The 26,894-nt window shown below is 47.5% G+C and overlaps 1 protein-coding gene across 1 annotated transcript in view; it reads left to right on the top strand.

Annotated features, from left to right (window-relative positions):
* Positions 1 to 17,840: 17,840 nt before the first annotated feature.
* Positions 17,841 to 26,894, top strand: part of SRRM3 (serine/arginine repetitive matrix 3) — a 111,112-nt gene continuing 102,058 nt past the window's right edge. Inside the window, exon 1 of the mRNA XM_084822678.1 lies at positions 17,841 to 18,037. Coding sequence (XP_084678804.1) covers positions 17,841 to 18,037 — 197 coding nt within the window. The remainder of the gene's footprint in view (positions 18,038 to 26,894) is intronic.

The raw sequence follows: 26,894 nt of genomic DNA, 5'->3' as shown, positions 1-26,894 counted from the left end.
CCTATGGGGAAATACACATTTCGGGCTGTTTTTTTTATTTTTTTGCATATTTTTCAAGGACAAAATTTGTGCCAAACCAAGAAAGTTAGAAAAACATTCTGCAAGTCAGCGGAACCCATCTGATGGGGAAGAGCCAGACTGCTGCAGAATCCAACCGTTGGATTCCTCAAAATCCAAACTCATTTGGTTCTGTTGCAGCTTCCTCTGACATCCCTAGAAGGAACTGGGTATGCTTTACCTTGAGAAGTGAAGACTGGGGGAGTGGGGGCATGATAGCACTTTTCAAGTACCTAAAGGGTTGTCAGACAGAAGAGGGCTGCAACTTGTTCTGTATCATCCAAGACTGTTGGACATGAAACAATAGGCCTAAGTTACAGGAAGGCAGATTTTGGCTGAACATCAGGAAAAACTTCCTAATGGTCAGAGCAGACCAGCAATGGAACAAACTGCCTAGGGTGGTGGTGGGCTGTCTGTCACTGGAGGTATAAAAGCAGAGCCTGGACAGCCATCTGTCAGGGATGTTTTATATTGTTTTCCTGCACTGAGCAGGGGACTGCGGCCCCTCCAACTCTATAATTCCATTGACTGCTTCCCTGGGACATTCCATGCCAGAGGATATGTCTTTAGTTAACTCCTTGGACTAGGAGGGCACCCCTCTGATGCAGTTTTCCACACTATAGGAACTGGTGGCTGCAAAATTGGACACTGGCCCTTTAAGAAGTAGGCAGCTCCTCAGAGGGAGTGAAGTTAACAGCAGGATCTCTATTTGGCTTGAGAAGGCCTCTGCATGTTGCTGAGACAACTGCTCTTCCTTGGTGAGCTTCAGCCCGTGATCTGTCCATGGTCCTGACAGACCTTGCCTTGCCTGTTGGGAACCTGCAATTAGAGATGTCGGAGAATTTCTCTACGAATCTCCGGGAGGCCGAATGCCAACGCATTCGGCCCCCCGAAATTGGTGGAGAAACGGTCCGCCGCCACCCCCGCCACCCCCCGGGATGGGACTTACCTCGTGCGAATGTCCCTCGTGGCAGCGGGTCCCGGCGGTGGTGCAGCAGTGGTGCAGCGGTGGCAGCCGGTCTTCCGACTGGCTGCCGCCGCCACCATTTCCAAGTAAAGTAAAAAAAAAAAAAAAAGTGATAGGCTATGTAAAGATTTACGAAGCCTATCACGGCTAGATTTTCCAAAAACACCATGATAGGCTACGTAAATCTTTACGTAGCCTATCACTGCTGACTTTGGGGGGGGGGAAGCGAGTACGCAAATGGCGACGCCCATGGGTGCCGCCATTTGCGTTCCTTATTTTGCGTTCCTTATTTTGGCACGGGTAGTCTACATAAAGATTTACGTAGACTACAGCGAAAATAAGGGCAACACAAATAGCGTATACAACATGAGTGCATTCATAGATATACAAGAACTTTGTTTTTCTTTGCAAATCATGCAAACATGTCCTGTTCACAATCCTGAATGCGAATGGGAGCATTTTCAGGAGGGAACATCTTGTATTTTTTGGAACTGGTGTTCATGTTCAAAAAATGTGCACTCTTTAAAAAATGCACATTTTCCCCACTTTACTCTGTGGGGGAAAATTGCACATTTGGCTGCACTCTTTTGTTCATTTCCTGTTCAAACAAAATAAACATAGAGTGCCATTGAGCATGGGAAAGGAGGAGAGCAGAGCTTAAAGCCGGTGTTTGGAGGCTCTCGACAGTTGCAAAAATCGCATGTTCGCCCATCCCTAGAAAAACCAGACATAATCCCTAATCACGCATGTGTGTCACATGTCATTTGGCCCTCGGTCTGTGTTGGCCTGTGGCCACTCACGTTGGCCTGATCCTGGCACATTTTTGGAAGATAGTTTTTTGAGAAACTAAGACAGCCCATCAAATGTTTTGTTTTCTCCATTGCTGACATCAGTCTGTGCTCATTTGGGGGAATAAAATTTTACAGCCCTTCGCTGGGGCTAGAGGCAAAATCTGGATGCTCAGCAAAAATGTGCTGGCATCTGTGAAGATGAATCATACATCACATGATTTACGGATTAAAATTTATTGAGAGAGCACTAGCACAGTTCAGACACAAGCGATGTGTGCCCAATTAAAGTGATTTGCACTGGTTGGTGTGTGCTGTAAGGCCTCGTAGAAGCTTTGCAGCATGTGGGGGGGGATTATCTATGATTTTGTTCACATGGACATACTGGGAGTTGTCATGTTGAGTTCACAAGTGACTCAGGATAGCTGGGCAATAAACCTATGGGGTGGGATCCAGATTTGGTCATACTTGGATAAGTATGATTACATCTGGATCCAATCCATAGTTTGCATGGACTGTGGGGACAGAATCATAGAATCAGAGAATGGTAGGGTTGGAAGGGGCCTGCAAGGCCATCGAGTCCAACCCCCTGCTCAGTGCAGGAATCCAGGTCAGAGCATCCCTGACAGATGACTGTCCAGCCTCGTCTTGAATGCCTCCAGCGTGGGAGAGCCCACTACCTCCCTAGAGAATGGGTTCCATTGTCGTCTTGCTCTAACAGTCAGGAAGTTTTTCCTGATGTTCAGCCGGAATCTTGTTTCCTGGAACTTGAGCCCATTCTTCCATGTCCTGCACTCTGGCATGATAAAGAAGAGATCCTGGCCTTCCTCTCTGGGACAACCTTTCAAGTACTTGAAGAGCACCATCATATCTCCTCTCAGTCTTCTCTTCTCAAGGCTAAACATGCCCAGTTCTTTCTCATAGGGCTTTGTTTCCAGTCCCCTGATCATCTTTGTTGCCCTCCTCTGAACCCTCTCCAGTTTGTCTGCATCCTTCTTGAAGTGTGGTGCCCAGAACTGGACACAATACTCCAGATGAGGCCTAACCAGTGCCAAGTAGAGGGGAACTAGTACTTCCTGGGATTTGGAAGCTATGCTTCTATTAATGCAGCCCAAAAGAGCATTTGCCTTTTTTGCAACCACATCACATTGTTGGCTCATCTTCAGCTTGTGATCGACAACAGTTCCAAGATCCTTCTCGCTTGTAGTGTTGTTGAGCCATGTATCCCCCATCTTGTAACTGTGCATTTGATTTCTTTTTCCTAGGTGCAGAACATGGCATTTATCCCTATTAAATGTCATTCTGTTGTTTTCTGCCCAGCGCTCTAGTCTATCCAGATCACTTTGAATTTTGTTTCTGTCTTCCAAAGTATTAGCTATCCCGCCCAATTTTGTGTCATCCACAAATTTGATCAGCATTCCCTGCACCCCCTCCTCCAAGTCATTCATAACAATGTTGAAGAGCACTGGGCCCAGGACTGAGCCCTGTGGTACCCAGCTTCTTACCTCTCCCCAGTTTGAGAAGGTCCCATTGATAAGCCCCCTTCATGGATCACTGCCTTGTTGTGGCGAAGGGGCTTGCGTAACTCAGTGAAGCCATAAGCTATGCCGTGCAGGGCCACCCAAGATGGACAGGTCATGGCAGAGAGTTCTGACAAAATGTGGTCCACTGGAGAAGGAAATGGCAACCCACTCCTGTATTCTTGCCAAGAAAACCCCATGGAACGTATCACAAGGCTAAAAGATATGATGCCGGAAGATGAGCCCCTCAGGTCGGAAGGTGTCCAATATACTACTGGGGAAGAGCAGAGGGTATTTCCAAATAGCGCCAGAAAGAATGAAGCAGCTGGGCCAAAGCCAAAAGGACACTCAGCTGTGATGTGTCTGGTGGTGAAAGGAAAATCCGATGCTGTAAAGAACAATATTGTTTAGGAACCTGGAATGTAAGATCAATGAATCAAGGTAAGCTGGAGGTGGTCAAACATGAGATCGCAAGACTGAACATCGACATCTTGGGAATCAGCAAACTAAAGCTGGGAAAGACTGAAGGCAAAAGGAGAAGGGGACGGCAGAGGATGAGATGGCTAAATAGCATCACCGATGCAATGAATATGAACTTGAGCACGCTCCGGGAGAGAGCGCAGGACAGGAAGGCCTGGCGTGCTATGGTCCATGGGGTCACGAAGAGTCGGACACGACTGAACGACTGCACAACAACAACAACATTGATAAGCACTCTTTGAGTCCGATTCTGTAGCCAACTGTGGAGCTACCGGATCGTTGCTTCATCTAGCCCACTTTGAGCTAGTTTGCTCATCAGGATATCATGGGGCACTTTGTCAAAAGCTTTGCTGAAGTCAAGGTATATTATGTCTACAGCATTCCGACGGTCCACAAGGGAGGTTACTTTATCAAAAAATGAGGTCAGATTCGAGGATTTGAGCCTCCTTTTCTCACAAAAACCTAATTTAGAAAGAGAGGAATAAATTTCACAACATGGTGGCAAAATATATCCAGGTTCTGTTTTCAAGGGACGTTCTGGGTTGGCACACATGACAAGTCACAGAACATTGCTTAGCTAACACACCTTTGCCTAAACTGATGGTCAATCTGTTATCCTGATCCTAAGATTGGATTTTATTTTTCTGAACTGGGGGTGGGGTTGGACTGGTTGCTGCAGGCAGGGGAAAGTAATGACACATGGGGGGGGAGATGACACATTGATATATAGAATGTAAGGAGAGCCCTGCTGGATCAGACGAAGGGTCCATCTAGTGCAGCATTCTGATCATACAGTGGCCAACCAGAAGCCCACAGGAAACCTGCAACCAGGGCATGAGTCCAACAGCACCCTCCCACCCATGTTCCCCAGCAACTGGTGTACACAGGCACACTGCCTCTGATACTGGAGGCCACATATAGACATCATGAATATTAATAATTGATGGCCATATCCTCCATGCAGTTATCTAATCCTCTTTCAAAATGGCAGCCATCATGACACCTTCTGGTAGCAAATTCCATCATTTAACTATGCACTATGTGAAGGAAGATTTCCTTTGATGTGTCCTGAATCTCCCACCAACCAGCTTTATGGGATGATGCCAATGGGTCCTAGTATTATGAGAGGGGGAGAAAAAGTCTCCCTATCTACTTTCTCCACACCTTCACACTTTTGCATACCTCTGTCCTGTCTCCCCTCACTCACCTTCTCTCTATGCGAAACAGTTCAAGACATTGCAACTCATAGGGGAGTTGCTCCAGCCACTTGATAATTTTATTTGCCCATTTCTGCACCTTTTACGCCTTTACAATATCCATTTTGGGTGCAGTAACCAGAACTGTACACAGTATTCCAAGTGTGGTCACACCATAGGTTTGTGTATGGGCAGTACGACAGGGATGAACACCCAATTCCAGAATGCTGTAACGCTGCCTTCCCCAACACGGTGCTAGGGATGTCAGAGAAATCCAAAAGGGAACCAAATGAGTTTGGAGTTTGGTGAATCCAACCGGCAGATTCCACAGCCTTCCCCCTGTTGGACGGATTACACAGACTTATGAACCATTTTTCTAACTTTCCCAACTCTCAATTTTGTGCAAATTTTGCTGGAGAAAAATATGCAAAACAATATTTTAAAACAGCCAAAATACACATTTTTTCCCATAGCCTAAAGTGTGAAAATGCACATTTTGGGAGAATTTGCACATTTTTGCACATGCAAATTTGTTCAAATGTGCATTTGTGCAAATGCAGGAACTCAAAGAAGTCCGATTCTGTTGATGGAAGGATTGCGGAACGAAATGCACCTGACAATCCACAAATCACAGTACATCCTTCCTTATCTAGTGCCCTCCAAATATATTGGACTACAACTACCATCAACCTCAACCAGCATGCCCAATGTTCAGGGATGATGGGAATTGTTTTACAACAATACTTGAGGACACAAAGTCAGGAAGGGCTGTAATTACAAAATGGGATGGGGAAATCCTCCCTCATTCCCTCGGTTATTCTCCTTTTGGCAGAATCCAAGCTCTGTTTGTTTATTTGTTTGTTTCCCCAAGCAAGCTTGTCTAGGCTAGGTTTCAGGTAGCATGGCCCAGTGGGTTTCAGTCAGAACCAGTCAGAACTCTAAAGGAGCTGTCCAAGGTGCTTTTGTACTGAACTGGGGCCTCCACTGGCATGACCCATGATCTTCCATTCTTAGTTAGGGGACTGGATATATATATCCATACGCATGACCTGCCTCTGTCCTCCCAGAAACCTGGTACAATTTGCTGGGACCCACGATTCTCATTAGTGCTGCCTGCTGCTGCCATCCCAGGAGATGGGAGAAGAAATTGAGTGTGATAAAAAATGCAAATGGAAAATACAAAGGGAAGAAAAAGACCATGGAAGGAGGGATAATAGGAGAGGCTGGAGACAGCAGAGTATTGGGGTGTGTGGGGGAGTTGATGGTATAATGGAATCATTGTTGCTGTTGGCAAGTATGCTCATAATTTTTTTTCTGTCTCACTACCATCTGTGATCCAAGCAGGTTATACAGGTTTTTGCCTTGATTCAAATACCTGCAGAACCTATTGAATTGAAATGGCAGCAGAAAAGAGTGTGTATGGCACGGTCAGCAATTGCTGTATTTTGCACTCCTTCCAACGTTCTTAGAAACTGTCGTCCATCTACAGGCCAAGATATAAATCATCAAGAGATGGAACAGCCCATTTCCTCTTTCACTGCTGCTCCTTCTTCCTTGGCTAGTCACAGAATTTTAGAGTTGGAAGGGGCCTCGGAGGTCATCTAGTCTGCTGCTCAATGCAGGTTCTGCAATGCAGGATGCAACGACAGCATCCCTGGCAGATGGCCGTCCACCCTCTGCTTAAATTCCTCCAGCAAAGGTGCGTCCACTACCTCCAGCAGCAGACCAACAGTACAACTGTTAAAGCATTTCTCCCAATCTTTCACTGAAATCTGCTTCACTGTGCTCCAACTTCTACATAGCCTTTCAGATATTTGGAGATGGCCATTGTTTCTCCCCTTGGAAGACAGGTGGGGAATGGGGGAAGGCAGGGGAAGAATCTTTTAGGGTGAAGAGATTCATCTCTCTCTCTCTCTCTCTCTCTCTCTCAGGACTTAACTACATACTAGGTTAAATCTGTAGTGTGTAGCTGATCCTAACTTTTTAAAAACTTTAGTATAAGTACGTAGCGATGTTGAGAGATTTATTTGGGTTCATTTTTTATCGGGATTCACTCAGTTTGCACCTTCCAGATCAAACACAGACTCAGACACAATCTGTGGTTGAAGTCTGTACATTTCTGCACTCACAATGTCATTCGCGGACCAAAAGAAATGTGTTCCAAAGCATGCGCATGTTTGAAAAATGCACATAATATATGTGCCCTTTTGAAAAATGCACACAAATATGCTTCAATCAATGGGAGAAGGATATGTATATTTCAAAGATGCACACAATTGGTCCATGCGTTTGGAAAAATATGCATAAAACTATGCATGGATTTTTGTGCAAAACAAAACAAAAAAAGCTTGCCATCTGACACAGACTTGAGTCAGAATGAGCTTTGAGATGGAGTTCGTGTGTGTGTCAGGGGAGGGGGGGGGGCTAAAACCTTCCCACCCAACTGCTTTCCCCCCTGTACAGGGACTAAAGAAAGAAAGAAAAGTCCCCATTGGTGCCAACTGAGTTTTTCTTTCTCTCTTTAGCCCTCTGTGTGGCAGTGATGGTGGTTGTGGGGTGAATTTAGTGGGGAAAACAGCTGGGTGGGAAGTTTTAACATACACACCCCTACACACACACACACACATACACACACGTGTTTACACTAAAGTAAAAAAAGGTAGGATCTGCTACATGCTACACAGCGTCTGTCTATCTGTCTATCTGTCTATCTTATCCCCTCTCTGAAATTTTCTCTGACATTTTCTTTCCTTGAGATCAGATTCACTTTCTTTTAGGGATATTGGAGAAATCCTCCACAGACCCCAATGAGGCCAGATTCTATTGAATCCGCCCCCCCCCAAAGTCCGTGGAGGATCGGATCTCCTACCTCTGCCTCCTCATGAAGTCCCTCGCCAGCCAGATCCTGCACGCCGCCGGCTCCGAAGCCCCAGCTATACGGCCGCCATTGCTGTATCCCTGGCTGGACTGACAGACCCAGAGGATGCATCGCCCAGAGTGGCTGGGTGACCAGTCAGATGGGCGACTAATAAATTTAGTAAATAAATAAATAAAAATGGCGTCCGCTACACCATTTGCGTCCCTGCTCTTTGACGTGATAGGCTACATAAATCTTCACGTAGCCTACTGTGTGAAAAAACAGGGACGCAAATGGCGTATTTGCCTCCCTGTTCCTTCACGCAATAGGCTACGTAAAGATTTACATAGCCTATCACATCAAACAGCAGGGATGCAAATGGCGTCCGCTATGCCAGACACCATTTGTGTCCGCAGTACATCAGCCCAGCTGGTGATACGGCAATGGCAGCCATATTGCTGGGGCTTCGGAGCTGGCCGGCAAGGATTCCGGGGGGGGAGGAATGGATCACCTCCCCCCCAGTGGACCCCCCGCAGACAGCAAGGTAAGGGATTTGTACATCCCTACTTTCTGTCCATCTTTTTTCTCTTCCTTCTGATTTGCTGAACCTGCCAAGCAGAAATTAACCACTATGGGAAAAAAAGGAAGGGGGGGGGGGAAGCAATGCATATTGTGGTGCAAGCTGTGTGGATTACTTGCTGGTTTGCGACTCAAGACATTTTGAGGTTCTGAGGCAGGAAATCGAGCTGACGTTATCCTCCCCCCACCCATGGCAATGAAATATAATAATACACAAGTAAATAATTGACCATTTGCTGGCTTTTAACAGTAACTCCAAGGCTTCCATCTCTTCCTTTGCTCATGGCTGTGAAACAAACTGCTTAGATTTGTGCACTTCTGCTTCTGAAAGTAAGGGAGTTGAGTCAGGTGGGAAATATTGTCCGATACCCCCTTTTCGGAACCAACTACAGTGGTTTACAAAAATTCAGAAAACAAAAATCGTAAGTAAGTGAAGACACAGTAAAACCGTTAAAAACAACCGTAGACCCGTAACAACAACTTTAAAAGCCAAATTGAAAAGTTGTGTCTTGATCCCCCTCCTGAATGCAGATAAGGATGGTGGAGAGATCTGCCACGGATTCAAATTTCTATGAGTCCAACCTGCTGTTGTGCCGTGGACTGGGTTTTTCTTAGCCACGCGGATTCCATGGACTTGCAAACTGTTTTTTTTTTTTAATTATTATTGGGGGGGGATTCATGAAAATTCTCACTTCTGCTAATGTGCATTAGCACAAGTGCACATTAACACAAGTGCACATGAGTGCAAATGCACCTTTGCGCCAGTGGAATGAAATTCTCGTGCATCCCTAAAAAGATTCTGCTTCTGTCAATGAGTGGACGACGGAATGAAAGACACCTGCAGTCTGTGAGACATAGATGGAACACATTTAGCGAAATATGTACATCTCAAATGCAGAGATAGTGGGGACTCATCACAACTCCACATGGAGTGCATTCCTGAGTTTGGGGGCAACACAAGAAAAAGCCCTTTCTTGCATGAGGACCTCTGCAAATGAGGGTGTCTTGAAAAGAGCCTCTTAATGGCCAAGCAGGTTCATACCAAGATAGGCGGTCCCTTAGATAGAGGGATGGCATGGGAGCCTGGTTGGGTCCAGGAGTCTGGCGGACTTCCCCCCACCCACGTTGGCAAGCCATGCTTGTTAAGCCCCTGCTCCCGCTCGCCCCTGCTTGCCTCGCTCATGCTCATCGAGCTGCCTGGACTCACCTGGGAGCTGTCGGCGAGCACTTCGAGCGCCATGTTACAAAAAAATGGTGCTCACAAAATATGCGCACGTCTAGTTGTGCACAAAAGGGGGCCGTGAATGGCCCATAGATGCAAGAATACAGGCAATTGCAGGGTGTGCATGAGCGGGGGCAGGGGCTGGGGGGGGCACCTGGTGAAACTGGGCATGGGGGGCGCCCATCCATCCCTATTTAGATAGCCAGGCCCTAAGCCACTTAGGGCATAACCTATGCATATTTAGACAGTGAAAGGTCATATATCTCCCAGGATTCCACAGCCACCATAGAGCTTGAATGGTTAACAGCAACAACATGAATTGAGTCAACCAGTGCAGATCTGTCAGTATTGGGGTGATGTGATCATGATATGTGGCACACTGGTTAGCAGCAGCATAGCTGCTGCAATTTGCACCAACAGAAGCTTCCAGACACTTCAAGGGTAGCCCCACATAGAGTGCATTAACAGTACTCTAACCATGATGTAATTTAGTGGTGGTACTATAAGCAGGAAAAGTTTCTGGGTGTTATTGGGGTGGGGTGGCCTTTGTTATCGGTGCAACTCTTCGGCTGGCTCAGTAAGGCTGGTGGTGGGATCTTAATAAGTCTTTTTATTTAGTCATTTGTTTAATTTAATGTATAAGTTGCCTATAAAACAAATTCTCTCGCATCGCACAATGTTAAAATAGAATCAAATACAGGAAAATACAAAGCTCTAAAAGGAACAAAATACAAGATAAAAAATGACACAATAAAAATACAAAAGCACATACAAAGCTGGCACGATACAAATGCGGTAGAAAACCAACCTGACAAAATACAGTAAGCAATGAGGAGGTAAAGCCAGCCAAGAAATAAACAGGAGTTGTTTTTTTTAAAAAAAGGAGTTGAAAACCATAGCAGGGATTAAGAAGATTTAAATGGCTTGAGAAAAGGTCTTAATCTGGCGACAGAAGGAAAACAATGTTGTCGCCAGGCAAATTTCCCTGGGGAGAGTGTTCCATAAATGGTGGGCCACCAGTATAAGTGTCTTTGAGCATCAGGCAATCTTTATCCTCAGAAGCCTGTTACATTTGTCAGGGTCCAGGGCTTGATATTTGATGCTAGTTGCTTGCAAGAAATGCTTCTTTCTGCTTACATCACTGTCTCTTTCCTGCCCAACACACAAATATGGGAAGGTCTTTCTTCTTCCTCACATATGGCATACACCAGGGCTGGGCAGAAGTCAGCTACTGGTAGATCTCTGAGCAATTTGCTTTAGATATACAACAATTTAGTTTACGTTTTCAAATCATGTGAACATGTCCTGTTGGCAATCCCAAAAGCGAACATGAGCAGGAACATATTTTTCGAGGACATTTTACCATTTCCCAAACTTGCGTTCAAAACAATGAGAGGTTTCAAAAGGCGCACTTTCCCCAAAAATGCTCATTTTCACACCTTACTCTAGGGGGCAATGTGCATTTCGGTGTGCTCTTTTACAAAATGTACATTTCCCTCATTCAAAATGCACATGATTTCCCTCACTCGAACGAAATGAACGCAGACCACACTCAAGCACAGGAAACGAACCAATCCAAGCTTCAAACATGGGTTCAAACATGCGTAGGTTTCCAAAGATCTGATCCATGATAGGGATTTGTGCCACTGGGAAATCTGGTTCTTGCTTGGCTCGACGGAGTTCCGCGGCATGTATGACTCTCTTTGCGTCTGTGAGCCAAGATGCGGGCTGTTCCCCGAAGTCCAGGAATGTTTTTGTGCATTTTTGAGGGGACGATGCTGCATTTTGCACACATTTCTGAGCAATTTGTGCAAACTACAGCTGAACTGAGCAAATTACGGCTGAATCTGTGCAAATAATGCGAATGTGATGGTAATGTCACAGAATCATAGAATAGTAGGGTTGGAAGGGGCCTATAAGACCCTTGAGTCCAACGCCCTGCTTGATGCAGGAATCTAAGTCAGAGCATCCCTGACAGGTGGCTGTCCAGCCTAGGGATGGCGGAGAATTTCTCCCCGAAACTTCGGGGGGCCGAGCGCCAACGTGTTCGGCCCCCCGAACAAGTTTCAGGGAGAAATCCTCCGCACCCCGCCTGCCCCCCGCACCCGCCTGGGACGGGACTTACCTTTGCCGAATGTCCCTCCCGGCGGCAGGTCCAGCCGGCAGTTCGTCGGGTGTTCGTGTGGGGCGGGAGCAGCAGCCGGTCTTTCAACCAGCTGCCGCTGCCGCCATTCCAATAAAAGAAAAAAAAACAACACCCCCTGATAGGCTACATGACGATTAACGTAGCCTATCACGGCTAGATTTGCAAAGTCAGCCGTGATAGGCTACATCAATCGTCACGTAGCCTATCACGGGTGACTTAAAAAAAAAAAAAAAAGCGCGTACAGCTAATGGTGGCCCCCATAGGGAGCCGCCCTTATTTTCGCCGTAGTCTACGTAATCTTTACGTAGACTACAGTGACCAAATAAGGAACGTGAATGGCGGCTCCCTATGGGGGCCGCCATTATCCGTATGCGCTTTTTTTTTTATAAGTCACCCGTGATAGGCTACGTGACAATTTACGTAGCCTATCACGGCTGACTTTGCAGATCTAGCCATGATAGGCTACGTTAATCGTCACGTAGCCTATCAGGGGGCATTTTTTTTAAAAAAAAAACTTCTGAGTTCGCAGCCGGGCGAGGCGGAAGCCTCCGCCCCGGCCTGAACTTCACGGGGGGAGCAGCGAAGCACCTCCCCCCCACCGCGAACAACCTTCGAGGACAGGTAAGGGACTTTCGTCCACCCCTAGTCCAGCCTTGTCTTGAATCCTCCAGTGTGGGAGAGCCCACCACCTCTTCTGCAGGCTAAACAGGCCCAGTTCTTTCAGTCTCTCCTCACAGGGCTTTGTTTCCAGTCCCCTGATCATCTTAGAATCATAGAATCATAGAATAGTAGAGTTGGAAGGGACCCATAAGACCACTGAGTCCAAGGCGGCTCACACGGTCCTCCCCCTCCTCTCCATTCTGTCCTCACAACAACCCTGTGAGGTAGGTTAGGCTGAGAGTCAGTGTCTGGTCAAAAGCCACCCAGTCAGGTTCATAGCCGAGTGGGGACTAGAACCCGGTGCTCCTGAGTCCCAGTCCAGCACTCGAACCACTAAACCGCTCCGCCTCTTTTGTTCACTTGGATGACCTCACCTGCCTTTAAACAGGTGAGCAGATCCATTTGTTAATCTAGCTTTCCCGAACCTGGTGCCCTCCTGATGTTTTGGACTACAACTTCCAGAATTCCTGAGCATAGGGGCTGATAGGCAATGAAGTCCAAAACATCACAGAATCATAGAATAGTAGGGATGGAAGGGGTCTATAAGGCAATCAAGTCCAAACCCCTGCTCAATGCAGGAATCCAAGTCAAAGCATCCCCAACAGATGGCTGTCCAGCCTCATCTTGAATTCCTCCAGGGTGGGAAAGCCCACCACCTCCCTAGGTAATGGGTTCCATTGTCGTATTGCTCTAACAGTCAGGACATTTTTCCTAATGTCCAGCCGGAATCTGGCTTCCTGTAAGTTGAGCCCATGATTCCGTGTCCTGCACTCTGGGATAATCAAGAAGAGAAGCTGGCCTTCCTCTCTGTGACCACCTTTCAAGGACTTGAACAGCGATATCCTATCTCCCCTCAGTCTTCTCTTCTCAAGGCTAAACATGCCCAGTTCTTTCAGTCTATCCTCATAGGGCTTTGTTTCCAGTCCCCTGATCATCTTCGTTTTGTGCAACTTCAGTCACAATTTGCCCAAATTTGGCTGTAATTTGTGCAAATTACAGGCATAATTTGTGCAAATTGCAGAACCTTCCCAAAAGATGCACAGATGTCCCCAAATCCACAAACTTGCCTGACGTGCTGCAGATTGAATTGGGTGCTACAAGCAGGAACTGAAATGAAGTTTTTTGGGGGGCAGAACCTAGGAAAACTCATTGAATTCCTTTCAAGGACTTGAAGAGCGCTATCCTATCTCCCCTCAGTCTTCTCTTCTCAAGGCTAAACGTGCCCAGTTCTTTCAGTCTCTCCTCATAGGGCTTTGTTTCCAGTCCCCTGGTCATCTTCGTTCTGTGCAACTTCAGTCACAATTTGCCCAAATTTGGCTGTAATCTGTGCAAATTACAGGCATAATTTGTGCAAATTGCAAAACCTTCCCAAAAGATGCACGAACGTCCCCCCAAATTCACAAACTGGCCTGACGTGCTGCAGATTGAATCGGGTGCTACAAGCAGTAACTAAAATGAAGTTTGGGGGGGGGCCGAACCTAGGAAAACTCATCGAACTCCGCCCCACCAATAGATTTTTCTGACAACCCTAATCCATGATGGCTCAGACTTCTGGGAGGCTAGGAAGATGGAGGTTTGGCTGAGGTTTCCTTCTCTGACTCATAGGATGATGGGAAAGCTGTGTCTTCTGGACTGGGATCGGGGAGCAGAATGCAGGACTGACTGGAAGACCAGTCTGAGCCGCATCTTCATCAGAGCCTTCTCTTGTGCCCCAAAAAGGCCAAGGGGGGGAGGAAATGAAAGGCAGCTATATGCTGGGTGGGCAGCAGAGTAAATCTCTGCCATGAATTCATTAGGTGATATTAAGCAAGTCACGTTTGAATCCAGGGCAGACCCCCTTATCTGCAATGGAGGGTAATAATAGTGATGGTAGGGCTTCCAAGGACATGCTATTTGCTTTGGGGGAACTGATGTGTATGACTGTAAACGGACCAGTGCCTTATTATGCCTGGCTCCCTGCCTACTCCTTCCTTTAGTCAGTGCATATATTTGGGGAATTAGCAGAAATTACCCAAGATGCATGCTAAGTCTCCAGTGCTCCCTGCTCCCTCAGAAGAAGGCCTTCTCAAAGGCCGCCAACCCGCAGCTACCTACCACTCCAAGAAGTGTGAAACAGCATTCCAGATTAAAAATAGCATCATGAATTGTGGCCTCAATTTTCCGTTTAGTCTCCGTTCACCGCCGCTCTGCAAACCATGCATTGTTTGGGTAGCTCCTTTCCCATCTAATTGCTGTTTTTCATTTACGAGCAAAGCTGCCGGTCCCTCCGGTGAGGGCTTATTTATTTTATTCGGGATTTCTCCTCCCCTCCCTCCTCAACGTCGCCACCAAACACATTTGCGAGCTGAAAATTGACTTGGCAGATTAGCGCCTCTGTCGGGCCAAAGCGGAGGACGAGGGAAACGAGGTGGGGTGGAGTGGGGTGGTGGTGGGGAGCACCTTCGTACAGCAGATCTGAGCAATTATGGCTCCCGTAATGAGAGGCCCATAAAACATCAGAGCTAAAGCCCACAGGAGGATCCCAGCTGCTTGCGCTTCCAAACCAGGGCTGGCAATAAAAATTCTGATAGCTGGTCAGGAAACTTCGTAACCTGCGTGTGTGTCTCGGGGGGCGGGGGGAGCCTAATTTCCCTCTGATTAGGTTTCATTTCCATCACTCAGGTCATTGAATTAGCATCGCTGTCGCTGGCCCCTGGCTTCTATCAGATCAGGAGGGAGACGGTTCTTCAGAATTGCGGCCTGCCGGGAAGGCTGTGAATCCGGTCGCAGATGCTACCGCCTGGCTGTACGAGCCAAAGAGTTGAGCTTGCATAAGCAGAGAGTCTAAGAGACCAGGGCCGGCCCTACGGTGATGCAGCCCGATGCGGGCACATCAGGGGGTGCAGAATGGGAACAGTGGCGAGATCGTGCCGTTCTCCCCTGCTTAGCTGGCTGGGCGGGTGGCCAGCCAATCACTCCCACTGCTGCTACCCCCACTGCCATCTGGCAGCCTCCTTCCCTCCCTGCTCAACTGGCCAACTGGCCAAGAGCTGGCACCCAGGGGGTGGCGGCTTTCCCCTCTGCTGGTCGACTGCTCCCACCTTCTGCGCCCACCTGTGGGTAGGGATGCTGGAGAAATCTGAGATGGATTAAAACGATTTGTACGAACCCGGCCTGCAGAATCCGCTGTGGAGCGCCCCTCCCTCAGGCCGTGCGGAGTCCGTGGCCTTTCGGATGACTTTTTCACTTTCCCGAAATTTATGCCTAGAAATCCGTAGAAAAATCCGTACGTTTCTGCTGAGGAAATGTTGACTGGAATGGGGGACAAGACACCAAACGTTACGTACTGAGGGAAATTATGTGAATGCGTACATAAATACTTACGTGAATATTTCCTTGTTTCTCCGCATGGTGAAAAAGATGTTTGCATCCGTCTGTGGCGAGGTGCCTGACAATTTGCGAAACAAGGACGGAGCGGATGTTACACAGTCCGTACATCCCTACCTGCGGAGCTCCCGGGAGACTCATCAGAAATGTCACGAGAGGTCCTGAACTCTTGCGGGAGCAACTGGGACCTCTTGCGGTGTTTTAGACAAGTCTCCCAGGAGCCCCACGGCTGGGCCAGAAGATGGGCCTTGTAGGCTACAGCCAGGATTTGATAGGTGTAGCCAGGGAGGGCTTGGGCCTATTCAGCCTCTGGGATGTCAGAGTATGTGTGAGCTTCTCTCTGCCAGTGTGCTCAGAGCAGAGCTGGGGGGAGTCACCCAGCTCCCTGTCCGCCTGCTGGTCTGGCCTTGGCAGGCAGGGAGGCTAGAAGCGGTCCGTGAGAACCTAGCAGAGGTGGGGCGGGGTTTGCAGAAGGGTCGCCCAGATTGAAGCGTCACTGCTGGAGGGCTGAGCAGCGCCGCCCTGTTTAGGCAGGGGCCTTGCTGCACGGCTAAAGGCCCTTGCCTGTCGAGGGATCTGGAGGGGGTGTCCTACAGTCACGTCTTCCCTTTTAAGCTGATGCAAAGGCGGAGAGCCTTTGCGAGGAACATCTCGTCTTCCTTGCCCGAAGCCTTCTCTGTTTGGATCCATCTTCGTCTGGGCTTTTGGAGGCACTCTGCACATGGACTGGAACTTTGGATTGTTAAGGACTTGCTATGAAAAGTACTGTGAGGCTTTTCATACTCTTGAACTCTCATTGCTCTGGATTGTGGGTGTCTGTTTGTCGTTAGCTCAGCGTACTGGCAGGCTGGGTTTGATCTTTGACTTTTGGACTTTCCTCTGCCTGGACGCATGCAGTGTGGAGTTGCCCATGTGAAAGCAGTGGCGGGGAACTCCTTGCGTGTCTGGGTATGCCCTTCCCTTGATCTTAGTGGGCTTGGACATGTAGCTACATGACCATGTAGGACCATGGAGTTATCAACAAAAGATTCAAAGTTGGACTCTCTATTGGTGTGGTTTTGTTTAGGCCTTTCAAGAAGTTATCCCTTGATTGCCTGATGGGGTCATTCCAGGAATCATTCCCATTCCATGTCCAGGGTTGAACCCCGTGAAAGGATTGCCTGGGTTAGGTACCCAGGAATCCCGAGTCCCTTCCCTTGTGTTCAGAACCGTGGAGATGGAAACGGAGAAACCACGTTGATGAGGATCGCAGTCACGGTAGTAGTATTTAGCTTTGGACGGTTCTGTAATTGCATAGAGCCTATAGCTACTGACCATCAGCTATATGATTTCTGAAGAGTGTAACCATTAAGCTTTTGCTGTGGGGTTCCCTGCAATAAGGAAATCTCACTGATTTGGGTGTCTGGTGTCAGATTGCCTGAGCATGTGTGTTGGGGGGATTGGGAAACCTGACAGGCTGGCTGGCTGGCCAGTTGGCTGGCCAAGCAGGAGAGGAGGGAGGTGGCGGGCTGGCAGTGGCAGCCACTGCTACCCAGAAGAAACGGCAATGCTGGCAGTGCCAGAGAAAATTCTGCAACGTGGTCTTCTTGGGGGGTGGGGGCAGTGTGTGTGTGTGTGTGTGTGTGTGTGTGTGTGAGAGAGAGAGAGAGAGAGAGAGAGAGAAGAGAAAAGAAGAGAAGAGAAGAGAAAGGGAGAGAAAGGGAGAGAAGAGAAAGGGGGAGAGCAAGCGAATTAGCCTGCTGCCCTCTCTAAGCCTCTGAGCAAACTCCTATTTGGCTTTTCCCCTACTGCCTTCAACACATGCTCACTGGTTCCAAACAGAAAAGACAACAATCATTAAAATGATTTTAAGCTATCAAAAGCTCTTTGTTTTTCCTTCTATCATTGCGGATGTTGAAATAAACACATTTCCCCCTTCCATCCCGTCTCTGGCAGGGACAACAGACAGCGTGGGCTGCATCAGCCCCCATCTTGCATGTCTCTCTACAACAACGGCGCCAGGATGCCTTCGCCCCAGGAGGCATCCAACGGCTTCCCTCAGCCCAGCGCCTCGGGCACCTGGCACAAGCCAGAAGATGAAGTGAGGCTGGTGGAGGCTGGATTGGTGAAGAAAGCCCACCGGGAGATCCTGGACCATGAGAGGAAACGGCGCGTGGAGCTGAAATGCATGGAACTGCAGGAAATGATGGAGGAGCAAGGGTGAGTGCCTGCGTGAGGACTGGGGACTGTCGGAAGAGGCCTGGTGGGTCAAAGGCCTGTCTAGAAAAAGCTGTCTGTCTGTCTGTCTATCATCTATGCATCTATCTATCACCTATGCACCTATCTATCATCTATCTATCATCTATCTATTTATCATCTATGTATGTATGTATGTATCTGTCTATCAATCATCTATGCATCTATCATCTATGCACTTATCTATCATCTATCTATCTATCTATCTATCTATCATCTATCTATCTATCTATGCATCTATCTAACTATCTATCTATCTATGCATCTATCTATCTATCTATGCATCTATCTATCTATCTATCTATCTATCTATCTATCTTCTATGCATCTATCTATCTATTTATCTATCTCTGTGCATCTATGCACCTATCTATCATCTATCTATCTATCATCTATGCATCTATCTATCTATCATCTATGTATGTATGTATGTATGTATGTATCTATCTATCTATCTATCTATCTATCTATCAATCATCTATGCATCTATCTATCTATCTATCTATCTATCCATCCATCCATCATCCAACATCTATGCATCTATCTATGCATCTATCTATCTATCTATCTATCTATCTATCTATCTATCTATCTATGCATCTATCTATCTATCTATCATCTATGCATCTATCATCTATGCACTTATCTATCATCTATCTATCTATCTATGCATCTATCTATCTATGCATCTATCTATCTATCTATCTATCTATCTATGCATCTATCTATCTATCTATCTATCTATCTATCATCTATGCATCTATCATCTATGCACTTATCTATCATCTATCTATCTATCTATGCATCTATCTATCTATGCATCTATCTATCTATGCATCTGTCTATCTATCTATCTATCTATCTATCTATCTTCTATGCATCTATCTATCTATCTATCTATCTATGCATCTATCTCTATGCATCTATGCACCTATCTATCATCTATCTATCTATCATCTATGCATCTATCTATCTATCATCTATGTATGTATGTATGTATGTATGTATCTATCTATCTATCTATCTATCTATCTATCTATCTATCTATCATCTATGCATCTATCTATCTATCCATCCATCCATCCATCATCCAACATCTATGCATCTATCTATGCATCTATCTATCTGTCTGTCTGTCTGTCTGTCTGTCTGTCTATCAATCATCTATGCATCTCTCTCTCTCTCTCTCTCTCTCTCTCTCTCTCTCTCTCTCTCTCTCTATGCATCTATCTATCTACCTATCTATCTATCATCTATCCATCTATCTATCATCTATGCACTTATCTATCATCTATCTATCTATCTATCATCTATGCATCTATCTATCTATCTATCTATCTATGCATCTATCTATCTATCTATCTATCTATCTATCAATCATCATCTATGCACCTATCTATCATCTATCATCTATCTATCTGTGCATCTATCTATCTATGCATCTATCTATCAACTGTGCATCTATCTATCTATCTAACAACCATCTATGCATCTATCTATCTATGCATCTATCTATCTATCTATCTTCTATGCATCTATCTATCTATCTATCTATCTATCTATCTATCTATCTATCTATCTATGTATCTATCTGTGCATCTATCTATCTATGCATCTATCTATCTATCTATCTATCTATCTATCGGGGATGTATGAGAATTTCACAACTGCAAACACAAACATGAGCAGGAACGCAAGTCTCGGGAAATTTTCACAATGTTCTGAATGTGTGTCCGTGTTCAAAAGTGTGCATATGCGCACTTCCAAAGATCCATACTTGCGCAAGTGTGCATTCCCCTGCCCCAAATCCACATGGCCACACTTTAGCCTGGGGGGGGGGGGAATGCACGGGTTTTTTTTCCAATTGGGAAAATGTGCATTTTTTTTCCAAACTGGAAAAAAGATGCTTACATTCAGGTATGCGAACAAGGCGAACTGAGCTTTGAGGAGGAATTCAGAGAACTTTAGTGAGCTTGAACATCACGTTTGCCCATCCCATCCATCCATCCATCCATCCATATCACAATTATTTACATGTCACCTTTCAGGATACAAATCCTACTGAGTAACCTGATGATGATGAATTCTTCCCTTGGAGGAGTTGGTGGAAGATGCACTGGGGGCAGAGAGGATCCAGCTGGAACAGGAGCCAGTGTCTAGTGTTACCCTCATCTCCCTCTCCCTCCTGGAATCCTTCCCATAAAGCAGTGGATGATAGATGCCCCTCGAGGGAGGGAAAAGTCCAACTGGGACAGGCCCTGAGGCCTTCTTTGCCTGCCTCTCTCTAGAGCTGTATGAGAATTTCATTTTTCTGCTTGCAAAATATGTGAGCATGCTTTGCAAGCAATTGTGAGCATGCTTTGCAAGCAATTGTGAGCATGATTTGCAAGCATTTTTCTGCTTGCAAAATATGTAAGCATGCTTTGTTTGAAGCCCCAAATGTGACCATGAGGACATGTCCAACAAAATATTTGCAAATTGCTAGACACGTGCTCATGTTTGATTTGGGAGGTATTGTATTTCTATTGAAATGATAGTCATTTCTAATTTAACATCTATACATATAAATTAGGACATACACATTTTATGCAAATCTCTGTCCTCTTTTGATCTTTTTGGTGATGTCTTTCCCCTCTTTTTTCTTTTTTGGCGACGTTCGAGTTCGTTGAGGTTCTTGGAATTCTTCCTCAAAGCTCATTTCACCTCATTTGTGTTCCTAAATGCAAGTGTCTCCCCACGCCCACACCCAAATCAGGAAAGACACACATTTACCCCCATAGGCTAAAGTGTGAAAATGCAAATTTTGGGAAGCTCATATTTGCATAAGTGCACACTTTCAAATGTGAAGGAAGATGAACCCAGTTCATGCACTTGAAAAAAAAAAACCATATGAAAATACACATGGATTTTCACGCGAAAAGAAAGAAAACAAAATTCTCAATCTGACAGAGGCTCAAGGTGGAATGAGCTTCAAGAAGGAATTCAGTGAATTTCTGTGAGCCCATAGGGATGTTAGAGAATTCCGCCACGGACTCCAATGAGTCCGTGGCGGAATGGGGCAACCCTCACCACCACCCCGCAAAATTTTCCCGGGATGAACCCTACCTGTTGTTGGCTGTCTAGTCCATCCACTGCCCCAGTCTGTGGTCACAAATGGCTGCCCTGGTCTGCAGCCGCCATTTGCCTTCCTACTTTAGCCATGATAGGCTACGTAAGTATTTACTTATGTAGTATTTATTTACTTAAGTATTTACGTAGCCTATCACGGCAAAGAGCAGGGACGCAAATAGCGTCCGCTATGCCATTTGTGTCCCTGAGTTTTCCCGTGCAGTTCCTGTTCAGGCCGTTCATACAGCCCACACACACACACTTCAAAAAAACCAAATCAGTTTGTGGTAAAACTGTTCTTTCCAAAAAACATCAAGTTCTGTCAATAGTAATTTCTAGGGGTGTATGAAACCCCACTTACCTGGCTCCGTCGGGTTCCGCAGGTGGGGGGAGGCGATCCGTTCCTCCCCCCGGAATCCTCGATGGGGGGGAGGCGATCCGTTCCTCCCCCCCGGAATCCTGCCCGGCTGGCTCCACTCTGCGGCCAGTCCACAGAGCTGCCGGCCGGGCCAACCCGCAGCGGGGCCTCTACCCGCTGCTGGGCTGCTGCAGACACAAATGGCGTCCTGCGTAAGGGACGCCATTGCGTCCCTACGCTAGCCCGTGATAGGCTACGTAAATATTTATGTAGCCTATCACAGCTAAAGTGGGGACGCAAATGGCCCCTACACCATTTGCAGCCCCACTTTAGCCGTAATAGGCTACGTAAATATTTACGTAGCCTATCACGGGCTAGCGTAGGGACGCTAATGGTGGCTGCTACAACAGCGGCCATTTGCGGCTGCAGCAGCCCGGCAGTGGCTGGAGCCGCCGCCACCACCGCATCCGCTACCAGGTAGGTCCGTCCTGGGGGGATTCCGCGGGGTTCTTTAGAATCTGGCCTCTCTGGAATCCGTGGCAGAATTCTCCGCCATCCTTAGTAATTTCCAATTATGAATGGAGTGAATGGTCCTATATTTGCTCACTTCAAAGTAAGGCTTTTATTTATAAACACCAGCTTTGGGGTTGGTTGGTTTTTGAGACTTCCATGCTGCTTTGTTGATGCTCAGCTTCTGGTGCAATGCAACCTCCTGTCCTCTGGAGGGGGCACATGCAGACATTCAATGTGACCAAAGGGCAAGATAGGAAGTGTGACACATCTGTTTGCTAAGAGCTGGAAAAATTGCTTCTCCCAAAGGCTGTACCATGAGCCTCTCTGCCATGGGGTGGAGGCATCTCTGGGAGAGGTGTGCAGATGGCACTCTTTTGGGACGTGCTGCCCTCTTCCCTCCGTGCGTCTACCCTGCCCCACACACAGATTTTCCCCACCATTGTCAGAGGTTATTTTGATACAGCATGGATGGGGGAACCATTTTCGGCCCAAGAGACACATTCACTCGAGGAAAGGATCTTGGGGGCTAGTAGTAGGTGGAGCTATTGCCCAATATGGGCAGGGCATCTCTCTCTCTCTCTCTCTCTCACACACAGACACAGACACACACACACACACACACACACACACACAGACTGGGCAGTGTGGTCGCAGGCAGAGGCCGTAGGAAAGGGAAGTTTAAACCTTGTCTTTGGCCGATGGCACCCTCAGGAATCTTCTCTTCAAGGCACTCCCAGGAGCATCTTCAACTATGGTGGCTTTCCCAGTCAGAGGGATAAAGGGCAAGCAGAGGCATGAGAACTTGAGCATCAAGGCAGTTCCCAATGGATCCTGCTCCCCTCTCACTTCTTGGAGGCGGTGGGGACTTTGGGGAGACAGATGAGGAGGCCCTTGAGGGCCAAAACATCCCAACCCCTCTGATCCAGAATATGGGTGAACACTTGAAGCACTGGAAAAGCTTAGGCCGAGTCAAGACAAGGGGAGAATGCATGTGATTATTTATTTTTATTTATTTATGTAAAACATCTGTATCCTGCCTTATATCATTAAGGTCTCAGGGAGGCATACAGATAAAATATATTTAAACAGTATAAAACAATAAATAATTTAAACAGCTAAAAACATATTAAACCATTAAACAAGCTAATACCAATTAAAATCTAAAACTATAAAACAGTTAAAACAGTGTGCTACTTTAAGGAATGCATTTAGCCCTCAAAGGCTTTGGTAAAAAGCCGTGTTTTTACTTGGCACCAAAATGAAACTGATGTACATGCCAGTCGGGCCTCTGTGGGGAGGGCATTCCACAACCGGGGTGCCACAGCAGAGAAGGCCCTCTCCCACGTCCCACATAGTGTCTGTCTCGCACTGGTAGGGCACAGAGGAGGGCCCCTCCAACAGATCTCAGTCCTTGGGCAGACATATACAGGGAGAGGCGCTCCCTCAAATATGGAGGTCCCAAGCCGCTTAAGGCTTTAAATGTCATCACCAGAACCTTGAATTCTGACCAGAAGCATATTGGATTATCCAAATGTGCAGCCACAGAGACAGTACTATGCATGCCTGAATCGTCCTCCAAGTATCGTAATGGTGTGTGTGTGTGTGTGTGTGTGTGTACACATACACATTTATATCCCCCCTTTTTTCCTCTTGCAAGGGACCCAGGGAGCCTTACATGGTCCTCCTCTCCATTTTACCTAGGCTAGGCTGAGAGTCAGTAAAAGGCCCAGTGAATTTTATGGCCAAGTGGGGACTAGAACCTGCATCTCCCAAGTCCCAGTCCAACACTCTAACCACTACACCACAGTGGTATACTGGTGATATGGATGTCTGTCGCTTGGAAATCCGGCCCTCTGGGGGCTTGATGGACTTCCGCAGCCCTCCCAACAGGTTTTCCCTGAACTCCAGGGACTGTTCCTGTATTTCTTTTTGGTGTCGGCCACAATTGGCGCAAATACAGATTACACAAATTTGCGCCAATTACAGGTGTAATTTGTGGAAATAAAAACCCACAGAAAATCCACTAACTGGCCCAACTCACTGCAGACTGAGTCGGGCCAGTAAGCAGAAAAGAGACTGAAGCCTGGCGGGGGGCTGAGCCGACAAGAACGTGTTGTGCTCTGGCCCCCAAGCGGATTCCTCCAGCATCCCTAACTCGGGAATGTAATCCATGCATGCGGAAAGCTAGCATGTTAGCAGGAAGTGCTTTAATGGAGGTGCTAGCTTTCTAGATAGAGTTCTCCCTCTTGCAGTCTGATGTCCTCTTTTGCAAGTGCTTGCTTCGTCCCGCGCAAAATCATGACACTAAGGCAAAGTTTGACAGCTGGCCAATCCACCATTGAAGTTCGATCCGGCACTGCATTGTGCAGCTTACCTTTTGCTATGGGATGGAATCCTACTGAGTGATGCATTTCTCAATGCAGGAGCCCGGTTCCCAGGCAGGCTCCCATCCAAGAACTAACCAGAGCTGGCCCTGCTTGGCTTCCGAGATCAGACGAGATCAGGCACATCCAGACCTTTGCTCAGATGAGCCATTCAATAAAAAAGAAAGAAAGAAAAAGGTGTGTGTTCGTGTGTGTCGCAGGGAGGGAGGATTTGACCCTTCTGCCTTGAGAAGAGAAGACTGAGGGGAGATAGGATAGCGCTCTTTACGTCCTTGAAACGTTGTCCCAGAGAGGAAGGCCAGGATCGCTTCTCGATCATCCCAGAGTGCAGGACACGGAATCATGGGCTCAAGATACAGGAAGCCAGATTCCGGCTGAACAGCAGGAAAACGTCCTGACTGTTAGAGCAATACGACAATGGAACCAATTACCTAGGGAGATGGCGGGCTCTCCCGTGCTGGAGGCATTCAAGACGAGGCTGGACAGCCATCTGTCAGGGATACTCTGACTTGGATTCCTGCACTGAGCAGGGGGTTGGACTCGATGGTCTTATAGGCCCCTTCCAACCCTACTATTCTATGATTCTATTCTATGATTCCTCTCCCTGAATCCCCCCCACCCCAGGAGGCTGACCCAGAGAGTGGGGTCAGAGGGTCAAAACGGAGGAAGCGTGGCTTCCTCGTGATGAAAAGTGACACCCCCAGGCGGTACATGCAAACCGTGGGGGCCTTTTTCCTTTTTTTGTTGTTGCTCTCAGTGCATCAAGGGATGAATGAGTCATAGGGATTTCCGTGCTGAGGAGCGGGCTAGCAGGAGGCCACGGGGATGATTTCTCATTCTGAAAAAGGGAAGCAGCTGCTCCTAGCTTAGCCAGCTGGCTCATGGCTCCGATTATGCCAGGAGCAGCATCCGCAGTAGTCTCCGATGGCCAGGCCTGCTGGATTCGCTTCGTCATTGGCAGGAGCCCAAGAGGAGGTCTGTGTTCCACTCAGCTGGAAGGTGGCAGGCTGGAAACTTCTCGTCTTCTTCTTCTTGTGTCCCAGGGCTTCTCAGAAACCAAAGCTGGCATCGGCCGAGGCTTCTTTCCTCAAGGGACATCCACCAGAGCCGCCTGACTAAGTAAGCCATCGGTGCACAAAGTTGTAAAAGCAGGCACCCCAGGGATCAAATCTGGCCCCAGATAGCCACACCCCCTTCCCTGGACCACTTATCGTTTGGTGGTTTCCTGCCTTTTGTGCGGTTCCCCCCCCACACACACACACATTCTAACAGCTTGAAGTGCCTCTCCCAGTGCCAAGGTTCCCTTTTGTCCCTGCTGAACTTCAGACAGCTAAATGGAAACACGGACAAGAGGCTTCTATCCGTGGCTCTTCAATCTTTTTACTTCAATGGGTCATACAGGTGCAAATTGTCCGTAACTCACAGTCTGCAAAGGAAAAGCCTTCAGGGAGTTCAAAGGGAAGCTAGGAAGGTTGAACGTTGCCCACCATTTGAGAAAAGGCGGGTACACTTTCCTAGCTTAATGTGGGGGGGATCTGCCTCTATCTCGCGAGGTCTCTACACGCAGCTGTTCCCACTGGGCCAATCGGGCAGATCGCCTCAGCTCCACCCCGGCCATCTCTCTCTTGGCTCTGCGCCTGCGCCTGGCGTCTAAGGATTCAGGCTCTCCAAGCCCCCGCTCTCCCTGTTCACCATCTCTCACAGGGGTGTGTGAAGAGAGGCCCTCTCCGTCCAGCTGGACCATTGAAACGTGAGGAGTCTGTCTCTCCCTGACTGGAAGAGTCTGGGAAAGATCCTCCCCCAGGTTTTGTGGTTCCTCTTCGGAAGCTGAGCTACTCTGGCAATAAGAGCTTGAAGCTACAATAGGCTGGTAATTTTGGCCCAGCCCATTTGTTTTTGGCCCCGCCTCATTCTGCCTTCTGCCCCACCCACCACTTTCATGCAGCCTCCGAAAGCTTCCTCTAAGTTGAATTCAGCCTCAGGCTGAAATAGGGAAAGCCATCGCAGGGAAATCCAGCCCGTTTTAGGCTCGCCGGATTTCCCCAGAGCCCCTGACTTGGCTTGCATTTGTGAGCCGACCTACAGGCAGTTAAGGAAATATCCAGGGCAGGTTGAGGTTGAACAGTCAGGAATTTATTAAAGCGCAACACAGCTGTGGGAGAGTCAGTCAAAACTGAGTCTCACCAAAAAAACAACAACCCCGACCCAGAAACAGGATGCATTTATAGACAGCCAGGGTGGTGTAGTGGTGAGGGTGTCGGACTGGGAGCTGGGAGATCCGGGTTCTAGTCCCCGCTTGGCCATGAAAGCTCACTGGGTGACTCTGGGCCAGTCACAGAGTCTCAGCACAACCCACCTCACAGGGTTGTTGTTGTGAGGATAAAATGGAGGAGGAGGAGGATCATGTAAGCCGTCTTGGGTTCCTTACAAGAGGAAAAAAGGCGGAATAGAAATGCAA

Source organism: Heloderma suspectum, chromosome 16, assembly GCF_057233095.1.
Source record: "Heloderma suspectum isolate Gila_16-S chromosome 16, 16-S_ref, whole genome shotgun sequence".
Classification (NCBI taxonomy): domain Eukaryota; kingdom Metazoa; phylum Chordata; class Lepidosauria; order Squamata; family Helodermatidae; genus Heloderma; species Heloderma suspectum.
This window is presented reverse-complemented; position numbering and strand designations above follow the sequence as displayed.